At 47.5% G+C, this 20,129-nt stretch overlaps 1 protein-coding gene across 1 annotated transcript in view; it reads left to right on the top strand.

Annotated features, from left to right (window-relative positions):
* Positions 1–20,129, top strand: part of ALG13 (ALG13 UDP-N-acetylglucosaminyltransferase subunit) — a 401,371-nt gene that overhangs the window by 242,465 nt on the left and 138,777 nt on the right. The window contains exons 22-23 of the mRNA XM_040325249.1: positions 7,447–7,603; positions 8,426–8,552. Of these exons, the coding sequence (XP_040181183.1) occupies positions 7,447–7,603; positions 8,426–8,552 (284 nt within the window). The remainder of the gene's footprint in view (positions 1–7,446; positions 7,604–8,425; positions 8,553–20,129) is intronic.

Raw genomic sequence — 20,129 nt, 5'->3', positions numbered from 1 at the left:
TAAAGGCCTCACTGCTGGCGGCATTAGATCATCTTCTTTGCCAGGGCGTGATAGTAGAGGTACCAGTTCAAGAGCGCGGGCTAGGGTTTTACTCCAATCTGTTTATCATACGAAAGCCCAACGGCGATGTCAGACCAATTTTGGACCTAAAGGGTTTAAACTCTTACCTAAAGGTTCGCTCGTTCCGGATGGAATCCATACGGTCGGCAGCCGCCGCCCTGCAGCAGGACGATTTTTTTGCCTCAATAGACATAAAGGATGCATACCTTCATGTACCGATTTTTCAGCCACATCAAAGATTCTTGCGCTTCGCGGTGGCACAGCGTCACTTCCAATTTGTAGCTCTCCCCTTCGGGCTAGTTACAGCCCCCTGTGTGTTCACGAAGGCCCTGGCTCCTGTCTTAGCCAATCTAAGGACCCAAGGGGTTACGATCCTGGCTTACTTGGACGACCTCTTAATCATAGATCACTCGCCTCCTTGCCTGGATCGAGCAGTAGCCCTCACGGTTCAGTACCTCGAAGTTCGGCTGGGTCCTAAACCGAGAAAAATCAGCATTTCAACCCACAAAGCAGTTGGAATACCTCGGCATGAGGCTGGATACGGAACGACAAAAGGTGTTCCTGCCCCTGGCAAAGGTCGAGGCTATCAAGGAGATGATTCCTTTGGTTCTAAGCAAAAAAGAACCAACTATTCGCTTATGTATACGATTACTAGGCAAGTTAGTGGCCACGTTCAAAGCGGTACCGTATGCACAGGTCCACACTCGAGTCCTACAGGCAACCATTCTGGCGGCTTGGAGCAGGAAGGCACAGGCCCTGGATCTTCCTTTGACCCTTTCGTCAAAAGTCCGGCAAAGTCTGTGCTGGTGGTTAATCCCTCAGAATCTTCTGAAGGGAAAGTCTTTCAGTCCCGTGGCCTGGAGGGTAGTGACCACGGACGCCAGCCTGAAGGGCTGGGGAGCAGTCTTGGATAGGTACATTCGACGGGACATGGGCAGAGGCGGAGAAGCGTCTGCCCATCAATGTCTTGGAGATCAGAGCCCAAGGGGGCACCAAGAGTCGAGCCGCTAAAAGAGAGATGAACTTGGTTTTTCTATAGGCAGAGGCTCATGTGCCCTGCATCTCGGCAATATTTATTCCCGGAGTGGACAACTTACAGGCGGACTTCCTAAGTCGCCAGCAATTGTCGCCAGGGGAATGGTCCCTCCATCCCCAGGTCTTTTAGAGAATTTGCCAGAGGTGGGGGATTCCAGACGTGGACGTCATGGCATCGAGGTTCAACAAAAATCTAAACGGGTTCATGTCCCGGACAAGGAATCCGATGGCCTGTGGAACAGATGCGTTGGTTTGCCCTTGGCATCAGTTAAATCTCCTATATGCCTTTCCCCCGCTACAGTTACTGCCCCGCCTATTGCACAGGATCAGGGTAGAACACAGGCCAGTTATTCTTGTAGCTCCGGCTTGGCCCCGGAGATCGTGGTACTCGCTGATCGTGAGAATGGCAGTAGGGGACCCCTGGACTCTTCCGCTGCGTCCAGACCTACTCTCGCAAGGCCCGATCCTCCACCCTGCATTATGGCATCTAAATTTGACAGCCTGGCGGCTGAATCCCTGATTCTCCTGTCTAGCCAGGTAATTTCTACTCTGATTAAGGCTAGAAAGCCAGTTTCCAGAGTAATTTATTACAGGGCCTATGTAGGCTGGTGTGAGTCCAAAAGATGGCACCCCCGCAAGTATACCATTGATAGAGTGTTACATTTTCTCCAGCTGAGAGTGGACAAAAACTTGGCATTAAGCACAATCAAGGGACAGATTTCAGCTTTGTCAGTCTGGTTTCAGAGGCCGTTGGCCACCCACTCTCTGGTTAAAACCTTCATGCAAGGGGTCTTGCGCATTAATCCCCCTGTCAAATCACCACTATGTCCATGGGACTTAAATCTTGTCTTGTCAACTCTTCAGAAACAACCTTTCGAGCCGTTGTCTGAGGTTCCTTTGGTCTTACTGACTAGAAAGTTAGTATTCCTGCTCGCCATGGTTTCTGCTAGAAGAGTTTCAGAGTTGGCAGCCTTATCTTGTAAGGAACCATACCTCGTTCTGCATAAGGACAGGGTGGTTCTCCGTCCTCACCCATCCTTCCTGCCAAAGGTTATATCCAATTTTCACCTAAACCAGGATTTGGTCCTACCATCCTTTCCGAAACCCACTTCTAGAAAAGAGGGGTTGCTGCATACCTTGGATATTGTCAGGGCCATGAAGGCCTATCTTAAGGCTACAGAGAAAATTCGGAAGACGGATGTGTTGTTCATTCTGCCGGATAGGCCCAAGAAGGGACAGGCAGCCGCAAAGTCTACCATTGCGAGATGGATTAAACAATTTATTAGTCAGGCCTACGGCTTGAAGGGGTTGCCCCCTTCTTTGTCAATAAAGGCCCATTCTACCAGGGCCATGGGCGCTTCCTGGGCAGCACACCACCAGATCTCTATGGCTCAGGTATGCAGGGCGGCAACCTGGTCATCAGTCCACACGTTCACAAAGTTTTACCAGTTGGACGTTGGAAGGAGTGCCGATGCAGCCTTTGGGCAGGCAGTGCTGCAGGCTGCGATTTGAGACCCTCGGGATCGGGGGCACCCTTGGTTTAAATTTAATTTAAAATTTAAATAATTTTTTTTGACTGAGTTGGATTTAATTATTATTTGAGTTTATCTGCTAAATTAAGTCTTTTTTGGTTGAGATGTCTCCCTCCCCTCATTAAAGCATTGCTTTCGGACATCCCGTATAGTAATGAATATGCCGCTCTGTGTCCCGTGATGTACGATAAAGAAAAAGGAATTTTTATATACAGCTTACCTGTAAAATCCCTTTTCTTGGAGTACATCACGGGACACATAGCTCCCACCCCTCTTATGGGGAAGATTTTGGGAGGCATACTGCTTGCTACAAAACTGAGGTACTCCCTCTATGGGAGGGGGTTATATAGGGAGGGGACTTCCTGTCTGAGATTGCCAGTGTCCATCACCTGAAGGTAGACTCTATAACCCGTATAGTAATGAATATGCCGCTCTGTGTCTGGTGATGTACTCCAAGAAAAGGATTTTACAGGTAAGCTGTATATAAAAATCCCTTTTTTTTTCCCCTCAGTTTTGGTCGATACGTATTCTACTTATTATTGGTAAAAAAAAAATCGTAGTAGGTGTATATTGATTGGTTTGCGCAAAAGTTATAGCGGCTACAAAATAGGGGATAGATTTATAGCATTTTTTTACTAGTAATGGCGGCGATCAGTGATTTTTATCGTGACTGCAATATTGCGGCAGACGCACTGGACACTTTTGACACTATTTTGGGACTATTCACATTTATACAGCAAACAGTGCTATAAATATGCACTGATTACTGTGTAAATGTGACTGGCAGGGAAGGGGTTAACACTAGGAGGTGATCAAGGGGTTAAATGTGTACACTAGTGAGTGATTCTAACTGTAGTGGGAGGGGACTGACTGGGGGAGGTGGCCGATCTGTGTCCTTGTATGTACAAGGGACACAGCATCGGTCTCCTCTCCCTGACAGGACGTGGATCTCTGTGTTTACACACAGAGATCCACAGTCCTGCTCAGTTACTGGGCAATCGCGGGTGCCCGGCAGTCAGCGCGGCCGCCGGGCACGCGCATCGGGTTCCCAGAAACGCGGCGGGTGCGCGCACTCCCCCTTGTGGCTCGGCAAGGCTCATATGACGTCCTCTCAGAAGAGAGCATTATCGTGCCGCCGTTAATTGACGGCAGGCGGTAGTATAATATAAAAATTGTTTCATAATTTTATATTTGAATTTTCAATTTAAAAAAAAAAACTAGGCGCTTCCAATGCCAATATTGGATAATCTGATCGAACATTCAGATTCATACTGCCAGAAGAATTGGGATCACAACTTTTACTTTTTTAACAAATCAAGAGCAAATCTCTTATCCCAAAAGTGCAAACACAAAGTTCACAAGCCAATGTGTAATAAAAAGGTATTTTTAATTAATTGCTCTTTTATAGTGTCATGCCAGGTTCTACCTTTTTCAGTCTACAGGTTTGCTTGTGTCCAGTCTGCAAATTTAAAACCTCACTTGTACCAGTAGAATGGCAAGTTTAATTTCTTTATTATTACAAACTTGTTCCAGCATTATGTCCCACATATTTGGGGGAATTTAACACTTTCTCTACCGAGTCATTGTAATATGACGTTGGCGGAAACCCTTCCTCCTTCAGAGTGGACGTCATATGACGTCCTTGCATTAACCCACGATTGCCAGCAATCACAGCAGGACCATGGATCTGTGTGTGTAAACACACAGATCCATGTCCTGTCAGCGGTGAGGAGACCGATGTGTGTTCCCAGTACAGAGGAACACACATCGATCTCCTCCCCTTGTGAGTCCCCCTCCCCCCTACAGTTAGAACACTTTTTAGGGAACATATTTAACCCCTTCAGCGCCCCCTAGTGTTAACCCCATTCCCTGCCAGTCACATTTACACAGTAATCAGTGCAGTTTTATAGCACTAATCGCCGCCATTACTAGTAAAAAAAAAAATGAATAAAAATGCCAATTCTATTCCCTATTTTGTAGAAGCTAGAACTTTTGCGCAAACCGATCAAATACGCTTATTGCGTGTTTTTTTTTTTTTACCAAAAATATGTAGAAAATATGTATCGGTCTAAACTGAGCTGTAGCGCTACCCCCTCAGGAGCCGCTGGTTAGATTGGGACGGCGTGTTATGTTACCTCTATGATGTGTCTAGGGATGATGATGAGAACAATGACTCAATGTCCAAACAGCAGGGTGTCGTTTTCTGTGCTTTTATTTCTTGCCCAACATGGCAAACGGTTAACTTGAGGTAGATAGAGAAAGGTTGGTGAAAGGAGAATTTGCAGATTCAGGCCTATGGATAACAGAAAGCAGTCCTGCCTCCAATGGGACTTTAGCTCATGTCGCCACCCCAGCCGGAGTGGGTGAAGTGTACCTGGACAGGCCTCTCGCACCGACCTGGCAGCCAGAGTATCACTCAAAACTTCTGAGAAGGAACAAGTCTCTGCCACCGACTTGGCTCTAATAGAATTAGAATTAGGAGTGGTACCTCTGCCACAGGCCCAGTACTCAGGAACATGGATCATAGAGCGAATCCTCTCAATAAATGTAATTTGCCTGAATATCCCTCAGGTAGACTTCTTGATTTGGGGTCACCGACTGACAAGTTGCAGCATACAACTTCTCAGTGTCCAGCCACCCAGATCCCCGGTGGATCGTCTAAGCCCTGTTGGATCACCTGCCTCCGGGCTCACCTCAGACCGACTCCCCACCGAACAGCATAACTCGCTTGGGATCTCCCTCATGAAGGGTGGGGACCCAGTAAGTCACTGGGGCCCCGGTGCAGCTTTAGTTGCTCCGGGCCATGAGGGCCCAGAGTCCGGAACTCCACATAGCACGTGCGCCCCGGCCTGGTGAGGGAAACATGCCCCCGCGAGGTAAACACTCCTCTGATTGTCTGCTGTAGAAAAGCGCCTCCCTCTGGAGCCACCTGCTATCCAAAGATGGAAATGTATCTTTGGAACACAGAATGAACCCACAGGACAGCCCAGCCCGGCAGAAGCCCAATTTAACCAAATCAACATGGATGAGAGCAAAGTAACTCTCTCATCCCCCTCTAAATTTAACATAGCACCTGTACTGAAAGTACACAGGCGCTACACCGCTAATTAAGATCAGTGCCGACAGATTATGCTAAAGTGTCTCGTATGTATTCTAAAAGTGGCACCCAATGCACCATAATCAAGTACAAATTCTAGACAGGTGCATAAATTTAGCACATGCTGCACCACTATTAACCAGTTCCCGACCCCCGCATGTACATATACGTCCACAATATGGCACGTACAGGCACATGGGCGTACACGTACGTCCTCGCCTATTAGCGGGTGGGGGGTCCGATCGGGACCCCCCCCCCGCTACATGCGGAGGTCGGGTCCGCTCGGGGAGCGATCCGGGACCACGGCGCGGCTATTTGTTTATAGCCGCTCCGTCGCGATCGCTCCCCGGAGCTGAAGAACGGGGAGAGCCGTGTGTAAACACGGCTTCCCCGTCCTTCACTATGGCGGCGCATCGATCGCGTCATTCCCTTTATAGGGAAGACACGATCGATGACGTCATTCCTACAGCCACACCCCCAAACAGTTGTAAACACATACTAGGTGCACCCTAACTCCTACAGCGCCACCTGTGGTTAACTCCCAAACTGCAACTGTCATTTTCACAATAAAGAATGCAATTTAAATGCATTTTTTGCTGTGAAAATGACAATGGTCCCAAAAATGTGTCAAAATTGTCCGAAGTGTCCGCCATAATGTCGCAGTCACGAAAAAAATTGCTGATCGCCGCCATTAGTAGTAAAAAAAAAAAAATTAATAAAAATGCAATAAAACTATCCCCTATTTTGTAAACGCTATAAATTTTGCGCAAACCAATCGATAAACGCTTATTGCGATTTTTTTTACTAAAAATAGGTAGAAGAATACGTATCGGCCTAAACTGAGGAAAAAAAATGTTTTTATATATGTTTTTGGGGGATATTTATTACAGCAAAAAGTAAAAAATATTGCATTTTTTTCAAAATTGTCGCTCTATTTTTGTTTATAGCGCAAAAACTAAAAACCGCAGATGTGATCAAATACCACCAAAAGAAAGCTCTATTTGTGGGGAAAAAAGGACGCCAATTTTGTTTGGGAGCCACGTCGCACGACCGCGCAATTGTCTGTTAAAGCGACGCAGTCCCGAACTGTAAAAACACCTTGGGTCTTTAGGCTGCATATTGGTCCGGGGCTTAAGTGGTTAAAAAAAAATGGAAAAAAGGAAAATGTCTGCGGAAGTCTTTATTCCAGTGATTGTTGGCATGTAGAGCACTAGTTTTTGTGAGATCATACTGCTTACATGGGTGGATCATCAATCTTTTGTATACTAAAGTACATATGGTGCTGTGAAATTTCATAGTCGCCACTCCAGTTTGGTTAGCATTAATAAAGTTACAATTGTGTTTTACTGCTCACTGAATTTATTAATTCTGCTTTCTAACCTAATCTGCTATGCAAACTTTTAATCATGGTGAGACTTCTGTAGTTAAGTACTACTGTACGTCTAAAATTAGACAATGCCCTCATCTGAATTCCCATTTCTCTAGTTGTTGGGTCAGAAGAGTTGGTGGAAGTAGCTCCCTGGAGTAGAATATTGGGAACACACTGAATTGAGTATTCTTTATGCAGAGTATTATCTCTCCCCGCCCCCCTTTTCCCAGCATCCATTTAATTGTTTTTAAATGCATTAAAATCTGTCTGATCTTTTAAACTTTTTCATAATACAATTAAACTGTATTTTTCTTGGTGAAATGGAGTCTTTAGAATTTTTTTTCTGTTAACAGGTCATATACACGGAGCCGCAGGCAGATGCCTTGTGTAAATAAAGAATGCCAGTTTGGCTATGTGTCTGACAGAGATGAAGAACAGCGAGGCTTGGACGACTCTATTACTTATTATGAGATTGAGGAGGGAGATGATGCTAACTTTCCAACTTTGCCTGTAGGTGTCAACTTAGAACTGGTAATTTATGTTAAAGCAGAACTTCACCCAGAAGGAGACATTTCACACTTCGCCAGAACAGGGAGGACTTGTGTGTGTGGAAATGCACAAATCCCTGTTCTGTTAGCTGAGGAGAGCGAGATTGTGTGTTCCTACTACTTTTGAACAATGATCTGTCATCTCCTCTAGTCAGTCCCGTCCCCCTACAGTTAGAAAACCCATGAGGGAACACCGTTAACCCCTTGATCGGCCCCTAGTGTTAATCCCTTCCCTGCCAGTGAAATTTTCACAGTAATCTGTGCATTTTTATATGATCACTGTATAATTTTCAATGGTCCCAAAAATGTGTCAAGTGTCTGATCTGTCTACCATAATGTCCATAAATATATCCCCTATGTTGTAGCTGCTATAACTTTTGCGCAAACTAATCAATATACGCTTATTGCGATTTATTTTTTATTTTTTTTATTGCCAATAATATGTAGAAGAATACATATCGGCCTAAACTGATAAAAAAATATTGTGTGGTTTTCATACACCTGACTCTCATCCTAGAAAATCCCTGACTTTGTGCAAGTGTAATAACTGCTTTTAAGGCCAAAGGGTATCTGCACCAAATATTGATTGGATTTTGATTTTTCTTCTATTCGCTCACTTTGCCTTTTGTAAATTGATAAAAATAAACTATTTTACGTATATATTTTTAAAAGCATTCTGTATAGCATTTCTTCACACCTGTCTAAATCTTTTACATTGTACTGTATGTGTGTGTATGCAATATGTGTGTTATATTATAGATTTTTTTTATTTAACTTTTTCTAGAATCAAACTAGCACAATAGTTCCTGCTACAGGTTTTTGGGTTGCAAGGAGCAGTCCCAACCCTATTGGCCATGGCAAACCAAATCTGAATTCGTCTGAAGATGAGATTGATGAGCCAAGTGACAATGGTAAAACGTCTACACAAAACTATCTTTGTTACCTGGCTTAAATTAAAATGTTACTGTATGACTTATAGTAAATACTGTATTTGCGTAAAAAAAAAAAAAAGTTTTACCCTGAAAATAGAGGGTAAACTGTGCCTGCGTGTTATACGCAGGGAGCTGTGGATTTTTTTCCCCCTGAAACCTCCCTCCTAAAGTAAGGGTGCGTTTCATACACCTGTGCATGTTATACGCTGATTAAATATGGTAGATTTGGATTTTAAGAATCAATGTAGTTTGTTGAATGAGATTTGGATGGTGCTCCCAAATGCCTTTTTAAAACAGTGCACTACCTTTAAATTGGAAACATCCCCACTGTGTCCTCTTCTTGCTGTGCATTTGTACCACAGCCCCATTTATTCCTATAAAAAGTGAACCAGGCTTATAGCAGCCTTTAGCTGTTCAGAAAAATATGGTTCCCCTATAGGAATACATGGGGCCTGTGGTACACATCCAGAGGACTGGGCCAGGACATCTTGGTTACATTCGCTGTGTAGCACATGGGGGAAGGTATTTTACCAGATGGCTGCATTTTGGGGGTGTGGGTTTTATTAAAGGGAACCTGTACTAAAGGGTACAGTTCACTTTCCGAGGATCAAAGAAGCCTGGTCAAAGCTTTATGCATGCTTTCCTAGTCTGATGCTCTTCATAATGGGGTTTGGCAAGAAAAGATTACGCAAACTGTGTAAAAGTCCTGAGGTTGCAAATAAACCTTTGTCAGTCTTATTTATTACTCATTAGACTCTGTCTGTTTGCGGTAATGTATTGCTCTTAAATAGTTCAGGACACTTGCTTGGATATTTATAGACATTGGTTATAGGCTGCTATCTTCAGGTGATTGCACACTGGCAAAGCCGTCAATCCCTCCCCCTTGGTCATACCCCTATTACCTTCCACTTTTTTACTAATATCCTGTAGGCGATGGACTTGCATAAAATGTCTCTCTTTGAGAGGGTTTTATTTTTAATTTAAATTTTTCAAAGGCAAGTAGTCACTTCCAGCGCTATGAGGTCTTCTGTGGTAAAAAGCAGCGAGGACAACTGGGCAGATGGGGTAATCCGATTTGATACTACAAAAACAAAATGGAAGGTGCATGTGCCTAGTGCATTAGGAAAAAACATTTATTAAATAAGAAAATCAATAATAAGTGGGTACTCGCAGTGGCAAGAATCAATGAGCCATAAAACCACACAATATTGCGCATCAAGGGGTATAAGGCTGACGTGTTTTGGGGCGCACCCCCTTCCTCAGAGTTGTGCTCAGAAGTAGCTGAGCTCTGCCAAAGGGGGTGTGCCCCCGAAACGTCAGTTTATACCCCTTGATGTGAAAAAGCATGCGTGTCCGCACTGCTCAACATTGTGCGTTTTTGTTTTTGCGCATTGATGGTTACTGTTTTGTGAGTACCCACTTTCATTTTCATACATAATGGGACACAGAGTCAGGCTAATATTCATTACCTGCTGGGTTATACTCATCTCCAGGTGGATGGACACTGGTAGACCAAAGGTCTTTAGACAGGAAGTGATCCTATATATAATCCCTCCCATGCAGGAAGCACTTCAGTTTTTTACCAGTGGCTGGATATATAGATCCTTGTAGTCTCAGTCCGGCCAGCGAGCGTGAGCACACCTTTGCAAAGAGGCTGGGTCTGCCACGACATACCCCATGACTCCTGGGGTGGCTGGTGAGCTTTCTGCTCCGAGGTCCACATATGACTGGGCTGTGGTGTTGTCTCAGTCACAGTGGACCGGGCCGAAATCTACCTCCAACGCGGTTGTATGCCTGTCAGGAATGCGTCAGTGGGTCCTCGCATGGATGGGTAAGTACAGTCCCCTCCCTCTTAGGCGGGTTGGTACGGCTGAGCATTCCTGGGGTTCAGGGGGTCCTATTCTCCCTTCCCTGCTCCTTTTCCCTCTGCTGCATTACTATTGCTACTGTGGGGGGGGGGGGGGGCACCTCACCAGGGGACTGTGGTGCGTCTGGCCTGCTCTTCTCTTGGTGTTTTTTTTTTAAATTTAGCTTTTTGTCACCTTTTCAGCCCTAATAGGCTTTCTTTACCTATTTGCGGCGTTTTGGCGTCATTTTTCAGGTGGTTTTCTGTTTCAGGTGGTCTGCCTCCAAAAAAAGAAAAAGACCTGTAAGGGGGTAAACCCCCATGGGCCGTGCAGGGGGGGCGCCCCCCAACAGCCTCCATCTAGCCACCCTGCACCCCAACACGCAGCAGGGCCACCAAAGCGTGGTGGCATACACCCGGACGGGACCACCAGCACCCCACGGAAACATGGAGCCTGTCCCACGGGTCCTAGAGCCATGTGAGTTGACAGCCCTCAACAGGCCGGCAAACATTTCTCAATTACCAACCATATGTAAGCGGGGAGAAAAAAAAAGGAAAGGGGGGGGGGTGAAGACACTGAACTCGTAGAAAAGGATGAAAAGTAGGGGGAAAGGAAAGGTAAAGCAGGGGGAAAGAAAGATAGAGGGGAAGGGGGTCACAAGAGCCAGGACACCTGCAATTTGGAAAAGAGCATCTTCCAAGTCCGCACCGAGCACACCACGCCAAGACTTCAGTATCCGTAGACACCTACAATTCACCAACAGGTTATGTCGCTGCCCCCCTGAGCTCCAGCAAACCTGAGAGCTTTAAGTGTGGGATCTGCTAACTCTAATAGAGCAACGTCCAGACTCGAGGGCACATGGACGGGGTCCGAAACATATTCAGACCAGGGCGCCCAAATGTCACGAAAACGGTCCCCAGATCTCTTACAAGTAGCTACCCAATCCTCAGCCTCCCGAACTGCGCTCACTCCGTTAATCCATTCTTCCCGAGTTGGAATCCTGGATGTCTTCCAATAAATTGGTATCGGGGGGACATGGAGGAGAAAATGTTTTGGGGAGAGAGGGACTTCTATCCCTGTCACTATCTTTATTTGATCCCGTAAATCTTCCCAGTAGGGTCTGACCAGGGGGCATTCTCACCAGATGTGAACCAATGTACCCCGGTGACCACACCCTCTCCAGCATAACTCGGACATTGAGGGGTAAATATGTGCCAGATCTGCAGGTACATCTGGCCAGTACCTTAAAGTTTGTCTCCTGAGTCCTGGAGTCTATGGAGGATGAATGGGTGAGGTGATATAGGTGGGATAACTGCTGGTCCGTAAAAGTCAACCCTAGGTCTGCCTCCCAACGCCGGATAAATGCAGGCGTGGTCTGGGGAGCAGCTCAAGAGACGGTATAGTTCTGAGATCAGGTGAGGTGTCGGTTCGTCTGCAACAAAAAGACGTTCAAATGGGGTGAGAGAGGAGGGGGCCCTAATTGAACGGCCATGAACCTGAAAAGTGATGCAATTGCCTGTACATCCAAAAGTTCATTCGTGGGTTTTGTCGTCCTGTGGGTAAAGCTTCATAACTCAAGTCTGCCATCCCTCATAAGTTTGCCACAGCTGGCGTTTCCATCATCTACCCAGGGCCCAAAGAAGCCCATTTGTTCACCCGGGGGAACCAAAGGAAACCACCCAAAGGAGCCAATGGGGACACATGGGGAGCCAGCTTCAGCAGCGAGTTGATCCGATCCCATACTGACAGTACCTGAGCCGTCAGAGGGGAAGTTGTCTCAGATAGCCCCCTATGTTCCCGGGGCAGCCAAGGCGCGTAGGATAAATTCCTACCTGCTAGAGCTAGACACTTCTCTAGTGAAACCCAAAGCTTTGAGTGAGCATGAAATCGCCAGCAGAGTACCCTCTGAAGGGCTATGGCTCTATAGTACTGTCTGACATCAGGGATTCCCACACCACCTCCTCGCCTCGAACGTCGCAAAGCTATCCTGGGTTTACGAGCGTTCCAAACAAAGTCAGTCAACATGCTAGACAGTCGATCAAAAAAAGAGTCTGGGCAAGGGGATTGGTAACATCTGTAAGTAAAAAAGTATACGGGGTAGAATGTTCATCTTTATGATACTCGCATGACCCAGCCACGTAAAGGCCGTTCATGTCCATTGTGAGAGGTCGCCCTTGACCGCCACAAGCAATGGGGGGGTAGTTAGAGTATAGGGTTTCAAAGCAATCCGTAAGTTGCACTCCCAAGTATCGCAGGGGCGACGTTGCCCATGCAAAGGGGAAAGCCCCACGAAGGGTCGTAATAAAATGGCGTGCCAGGCAAATGGGGAGAATTTCAGACTTTGAAAAATGTATCTTAAAATTGTAAAGGGATACAAAGAGCTTCAGCTCCTTCATCAGGTTGGGTAAGGAGAGCAGGGGGTCCGAGAGATGAAACAGGACATCGTCGGCATATGCCGAAAGCTTATGCTCAGTGTTACCCACCAAAAGACCTTTAATGTCGGGGCTAGCTCGCACAGTGCGGGGAAAAGGCTCCAACGCCAGGGCGAACAGCAGGGGTGAAAGAGAACACCCCTGCCGCGTGCCATTTCTAATAGGGAATCGAGCCGATAGGGTCCCGTTCACTTTGACCTGGGCACAGGGCGAGGAATACAGGGCTAAAATAGACGCCAACATCCGCAGGCCTAGCCGCAACGACCGGAGTACTGCTGTCAAATAAGACCAGTCCACGCCGTCAAAAGCTTTTCCGTGTCAGTTGATAGAATAATGTAAGGGTGCGGATCGGGGCGGTTGCGGGCCCAGAGTATAAGGTGTACTGCTCTGAGAGAATTGTCCCTAGCTTCCCTACCCGTTATAAAGCCTGTCTGGTCTGGGTGGACAATATCGGGAATAATGTGTTTTAAGCCTGTTCGCCAACAGTTTTGCTAACATTTTTACATCCAAATTGAGAAGAGAAATGGGGTGATAGCTCTGGGGGACGGTAGGGTCCTTGCCCTCCTTCGGAAGCACATAAATATGGGCCAAAAGGGCTTCTGAGGGAATGATTCCACCCCCAGCCAAGGAATTAAAGTAATTGCACATGGGAGTCGCCAGGTGGGAAAGGAAAGCTTTGTAATATGCCTTGGTGAACCCATCAGGGCCTGGACTGTTCCCATTGGGCAAGGACTCCACCGTAGCCCCAAGCTCGGTTGTGCTAATTGGAAGCTCTAGGGTCGAGGACTGGTCGTCTGTGAGTGCCGGGAGACCAGCCATGCGTCATGAATCGCGCGGTGTCTGGCATCTCGCGAGTCAGGAGGGAGTTCAGAGTCCAAATTGTAAAGCGCGACGTAATAATCGCGGAACCCCGCAGCGATTTTGGAGGATTGTACGGTCGGGGCCCCGGAAGCAGAACGCAACTTGTGTAAAAAGGTTTGTGCTTACCGCTTCCGGAGAGCACGAGCCAGCATCCGCCCGCATTTATTCCTATGTTCATAATATTTATGGGCCATAAAGCGAAACTGTTTAAGAGTTTGACGGTCAAGTAGACGCAGGTACAACTCCCGCAGCTCTATCATATCTTTCAGCGCCTCTGGACTCCCATTAGCCTTATGCCGGAGTTCAGCCCCTTGCAGTATGCACCCTCACAAAGTCTGCCCTGCGCTCCCTCTTAAGTCTGGACTCCTGAGAGATCAACGTCCCCCTGACCACGACCTTATGGGCCTCCCAGACCACTCCCTCGGTCAGCTCGCCAACAGACTTTTCTTTATCGTACATCACGGGACACAGAGCGGCATTCATTACTATATGGGTTATATGGAGTACCTTCAGGTGATAGACACTGGCAATCTCAAACAGGAAATGCCCCTCCCTATATAACCCCCTCCCATAGGAGGAGTACCTCAGTTTTTACGCCAGTGTCTTAGGTGTTAGTCATGGTTTAGCTTGCCTCCGCATCCTTGGGATTAGGTGAGCTACCGGTTCTGTCCAAAAAAGCCTCAGCGCTAAAGTGGTCAGTAACCGGACCCCAAACCCTTGGGGTATAGCCCATAATGCTTTTCTTTTTAGAGAGCTGGACCCTGGGCCCAGAACTTAGAAACCTTTGGGTACCTAAAGTTTTCTGTTGCCAGGGTGCTATATGGGCCCAGGACAGTGGATCCTTCATAGGAACCCAGGGCCTGAAGGTCTAGACATCCCCACGGAGATGGGGGAAGATTGGGCCTCTTGCTTGGCAAAGTCCTGCGGCATGGAGCAGGTAAGTGAGGGGAAAACTTGCGGAACTTGGTTCTTAGCAGGTTTTTTTCTGGGGGGTCACAGGGGACATGCCTAAAGTTATGCACTGCATCTGGCAAACTAGTCACATATCATAAAGATAGGATGGCTCTCTATGTATTATTCCCCATAAGATGTGACCTCCCTTGTAGTGTTGGAAAAGCATTGAGTGGGGCCTGTGTTATATAAAAATATATGTGTGTGTCAGAGAGCTTTGCTTACCTGCAGGCCTCCAGGCGATGCTCCATTCAGTCTTCCTCCTCAGAGCCTGCAAGCAGGCAAAACGCTGACCTCCTCATGGTTCCAGGCTGCAGGCTGCAGTTTGCTGGAACAGAGAGGTCCCTTCCTCCCAAAATCCCCCCCCCTCCCCCTGTCGGGAGGGGCATTTCCTGTTTGAGGTTGCTGGGGGGGAAGGGCGGGTCAGTGGCTTAAAGGAAGGGGCGGCCCTTCCTTGTTTGTTCCATCAATACTTTGGAACTGAGGAGAAAGACCAGAGCGGCAGCACGGGGCGCCGAGGACACACAGTGGCCAGAAAGGATATTGCAGTCTTCAGAGGACTGTTTTGTCAAGCCTAGAAATAGGCTGTTTCTTTTCCATCTCATAGTTTTTCTTTGCAATACTACTCAGGGGGACAGAATGTTTTTTCTTTCCTGGATTTGAAACAAAAACGAAAAAAAAAAAAAAAAAAAAGTCATCTAGGGGAGAGGAAGCATTTTTTTTTATCCCCCAAACAGGTGTTTGGACAATTAACTTTTATAGTTCCAAATACCAATAGGTAGCAGGTGTACCTCGGTATTGTACCATGGTATGCCGCTGTTTTCCCTACAGGGAGCCTTGGGGCCATCGGGATCTGGGGCTGGAGCTGACGCGGGTCAGTCCAACCCTAAGATGGTCACGGAGGAGGTATTACTCACCTCTTTAAAAGAGATGCAGAAAAGCATGGGAAAAATGATATCCGCAGCTATGCGGGGCAGTAAGCGGAATAGATCTCCGTCGCCCGAGCGCGGACCCTCAGAAGAGGAGGTCCTTTCCTCAGGGGAATTGGACGACCTCTTGGACACGGACCAAGTAGGTTCAGGGATCGAAGACCCGGATACAGAGGAGTCTGGGGCAGTCTCCCTGAGGGAGAGCTGGTGGATTCAAGGATTGTCGGACTTGGTCCATAGGACATTCAACTTGCCAGTACCAGATCTCCAGGTATCGACGGTTTCAGCTTTGGGCTCACTGAGGGCGCCTCAAAGCAATGCTGTGTTTCCGATCCATCCTCTATTAGAGGGAATTTTGTTCCAAGATTGGAACAAGCCAGATAAGATCTTCTTACCACCTAAAAGGTTCTCTGTCCTATATCCTATGGAAGAAAATTTTTCCAAAAGATGGGCTACTCCTGCAGTGGACGCAGCCATCTCATGTGTTAACAGATCGTTAACATGCCCTGTAGAAAACATACAGGTGTTCAAGGATCCAGTTGATAAGCGCTTGGAAGCACTACTTAAGAACTCCTTCACTACTGCAGGGGCAGTAGTACAGCCAGCTGTGGCTGCGATTGGGGTCGCTCAAGCATTATCGGATCAATTTAAGCAGATGCTTAAACTTATTCCGGCCCAGCAGGCAGAAAAATTTTCGGATGTCCCTAAGGCCATATGTTTTACGGTAGACGCAATCAAGGATTCTATCCAGCAAGCGTCACGTTTATCGTTATCCCTTATCCATATGAGAAGACTCTTATGGTTAAAAAGCTGGGAGGCTGAGCCCCCATGCAAGAAGCTCCTGGTAGGGTTCCCCTTCCATGGAGGACGACTCTTCGGAGAAGACCTAGATAAATACATTCAGACCATTTCAAACGGCAAGAGTACTCTCTTGCCAACTAAGAAGAAGGTTCAGGGACCTGCGTTTAAACGACAGTATTCCCCTGGGCAGGGGCCCTCTAATGCCAAGCAGTATCGACGGCCTCCTGCAAAAGCAAACTTCGGCTTCAACAGCAGATCACAAGGACAGGCTGTTAGAGGCAAAAGGCAGTGGTTTCGCAAACCAGCAAAACCAGCCCCCAAGCCAACCTTATGAAGGGGCGCCCCCACCCACGAAGGTGGGGGGAAGGCTGCGACTCTTTTCAGAGATTTGGGAAGCCAGCATTCCCGACGAGTGGGTACGGTCTTCCGTGGCCACAGGCTACAAATTAGATTTCCTAAGGTTTCCTCCTCCTCATTTCCAGAAGTCGAGGATTCCAAACGATCCGGAAAAGGGAGCCGCATTAAGATCGGCATTAGATCATCTACTTTCCCAGGAAGTAATAGTAGAGGTACCAGTCCTGGAACAGGGGCTGGGTTTCTACTCCAACCTATTCATCATCCCAAAATCCAATGGAGATGTCAGGCCAATTTTGGACCTAAAGATGGTAAATGCATATCTAAAGATCCGCTCATTTCGGATGGAATCCGTGCGGTCAGCAGCTGCCACACTCCAGAAGGACGACTTCATGGCGTCCATAGACATAAAGGATGCCTACCTTCATGTTCCAATTTATCAGCCACATCAAAGATATCTACGCTTCATGGTGGCTTCGCGTCACTTCCAATTCGTGGCGCTTCCCTTCGGGTTGGCTACGGCCCCCCGGGTGTTCACGAAGGTCCTAGCTCCAATCCTAGCCAAACTAAGGATCCAAGGGGTCACGATCCTAGCATACCTGGACGACCTCCTAGTCATAGATCACTCGTCTCCCGGCTTGGAGCGAGCAGTGGCCCTCACGGTCCAATACCTCGAGAGGTTCGGCTGGGTCCTAAATCGAGAAAAGTCAGCTTTCCAGCCCACAAAGCAGTTGGAATATCTCGGCATGAGATTAGACACAGAACAACAAGGAGTGTTCCTACCTCTGAGGAAGGTAAAAGCCATCAAGGAATTAATCCTACTGGTTCTAAGCAAGAAAGAACCGACTATTCGCCTATGTATGAGGTTACTAGGCAAGATGGTGGCCACATTCGAGGCGGTACCATACGCCCAGAGCCACACTCGCATCCTACAGGCAGCCATCCTGTCAGCATGGAGCAGAAGGCCACAGGCCTTGGATATCCCGTTGCCGCTCTCATCAAGAGTCCGACAAAGTCTGTGTTGGTGGTTAGACCCTCAGAATCTACTGAAGGGGAGGTCTTTCAGCCCAGTGGCTTGGAAGATAGTGACCACAGACGCCAGCCTGACGGGCTGGGGAGCAATTTTGGATGGTTGCACTCGCCAAGGTACTTGGGCAAAGCCAGAGAAGCAGTTGCCCATCAACATCTTGGAGCTCAGAGCTGCTCGACTAGCCCTCAGGGCTTGGACGTCAAAATTGCAGGGGTTCCCGGTGAGAATTCAATCAGACAATGCCACGGCCGTGGCACACATAAATCACCAAGGGGGAACCAGGAGTCAAGCCGCTCAGAGAGAGGTGAGCTTGATTCTTCTATGGGCAGAGGCTCATGTGCCCTGCATATCGGCAATATTCATTCCAGGAGTGGACAACTTTCAGGCGGACTTCTTAAGCCGCCAGACTCTATGGCCGGGGGAATGGTCTCTGCATCCACTAGTCTTTCAAGCACTCTGCCAAAGATGGGGAGTGCCGGACGTGGATATCATGGCATCGAGACTCAACAAGAAACTAGACAGGTTCATGTCCCGCTCAAGGGATCCGATGGCCTGGGGAACCGATGCGTTGGTTTGCCCTTGGCATCAGTTCAAACTTCTTTATGCGTTTCCCCCGCTCCAGTTACTACCCCGCCTGCTGCGCAGGATCCGGGTGGAGCACATACCAGTCATCCTGGTAGCTCCAGCATGGCCCAGAAGGGCATGGTACTCACTAATCTTAAGGATGGTAGTGGGAGACCCTTGGACTCTTCCTCTACGGCCAGACCTGCTATCGCAAGGTCCGATCCTCCACCCTGCCTTACGGCATCTAAATTTGACGGCCTGGAAGCTGAATCCCTGATTCTCAGGGGTAGAGGTCTGTCTCAGAAAGTAATCTCTACCCTAATCAGAGCCAGGAAACCGGTCTCTAGGGTGATTTATTACAGGGTCTGGAAGGCCTATGTAGGCTGGTGTGAGTCCAAGCGATGGCTTTCTCGCAAATTTACCATCGATAGAGTATTACGTTTTCTCCAGCTAGGAGTGGATAAAGGATTGGCATTAAGCACAATCAAAGGACAGATTTCTGCTCTGTCAGTGTGGTTTCAGCGGCCGCTGGCCACCCACTCGCTGGTTAAGACCTTCCTTCAAGGGGTCTTACGTATTAGACCTCCAGTTAAATCCCCGCTTTGTCCGTGGGATTTAAATCTTGTTCTGTCAAGTTTACAGAAACAACCGTTTGAGCCGTTGGCTGATATTCCTTTGGTTCTACTGACAAGGAAGTTAGTATTTTTGGTTGCCATAGTTTCCGCAAGAAGAGTTTCGGAGCTGGCAGCCTTATCCTGTAAGGAACCATATCTTATTTTACATAAGGACAAGGTCGTTCTCCGCCCTCATCCTTCCTTCCTACCGAAGGTTATATCCAGTTTTCATTTGAACCAGGATTTGGTATTACCATCCTTCTTCCCTAAACCTACTTCCAGAAAGGAAGGGTTGCTGCATACCTTGGATATTGTCAGGGCCATGAAGGCCTATCTTAAAGCTACAAAGAAGATCCGGAAGACAGATGTGCTGTTCATTCTACCGGATGGGCCCAAGAAGGGGCAGGCAGCTGCAAAGTCCACCATTTCTAGGTGGATTAAGCAATTAATCACTCAGGCCTACGGCTTGAAAGGGTTGCCTCCTCCAGTATCATTAAAGGCTCATTCTACTAGAGCCATGGGCGCCTCCTGGGCAGCACACCACCAGATCTCTATGGCTCAAGTTTGCAAGGCGGCAACCTGGTCTTCTGTCCACACGTTTACAAAATTCTACCAGTTGGACGTAAGAAGGAATTCTGATACAGCCTTTGGGCAGGCAGTGCTGCAGGCTGCAGTTTGAGACCCTCGGATTCCGGGGGCTCCTCTTGTTCGAGTTAAATTTAAAAATTTTATTTTTCTCAACTAAGTTGGATTTATTATGATTTGAGTATATCTCTAAATTAAATCCTTTTGTCTTGGAGATGTTCTCCCTCCCCTCATTGTAAGCATTGCTTTGGGACATCCCATATAGTAATGAATGCCGCTCTGTGTCCCGTGATGTACGATAAAGAAAAAGAGATTTTTAATACAGCTTACCTGTAAAATCTTTTTCTTGGAGTACATCACGGGACACAGAGCTCCCACCCCTCTTTTTTTGAGGACCATTTTGGGAGGCATACTGCTTGCTACAAAACTGAGGTACTCCTCCTATGGGAGGGGGTTATATAGGGAGGGGCATTTCCTGTTTGAGATTGCCAGTGTCTATCACCTGAAGGTACTCCATATAACCCATATAGTAATGAATGCCGCTCTGTGTCCCGTGATGTACTCCAAGAAAAAGATTTTACAGGTAAG

This window comes from Rana temporaria, chromosome 9 (genome assembly GCF_905171775.1).
Source record: "Rana temporaria chromosome 9, aRanTem1.1, whole genome shotgun sequence".
Taxonomy (NCBI): domain Eukaryota; kingdom Metazoa; phylum Chordata; class Amphibia; order Anura; family Ranidae; genus Rana; species Rana temporaria.
Note: the sequence above shows the minus strand (reverse complement) of the source record. Positions and strands in the feature narration are given on the sequence as shown.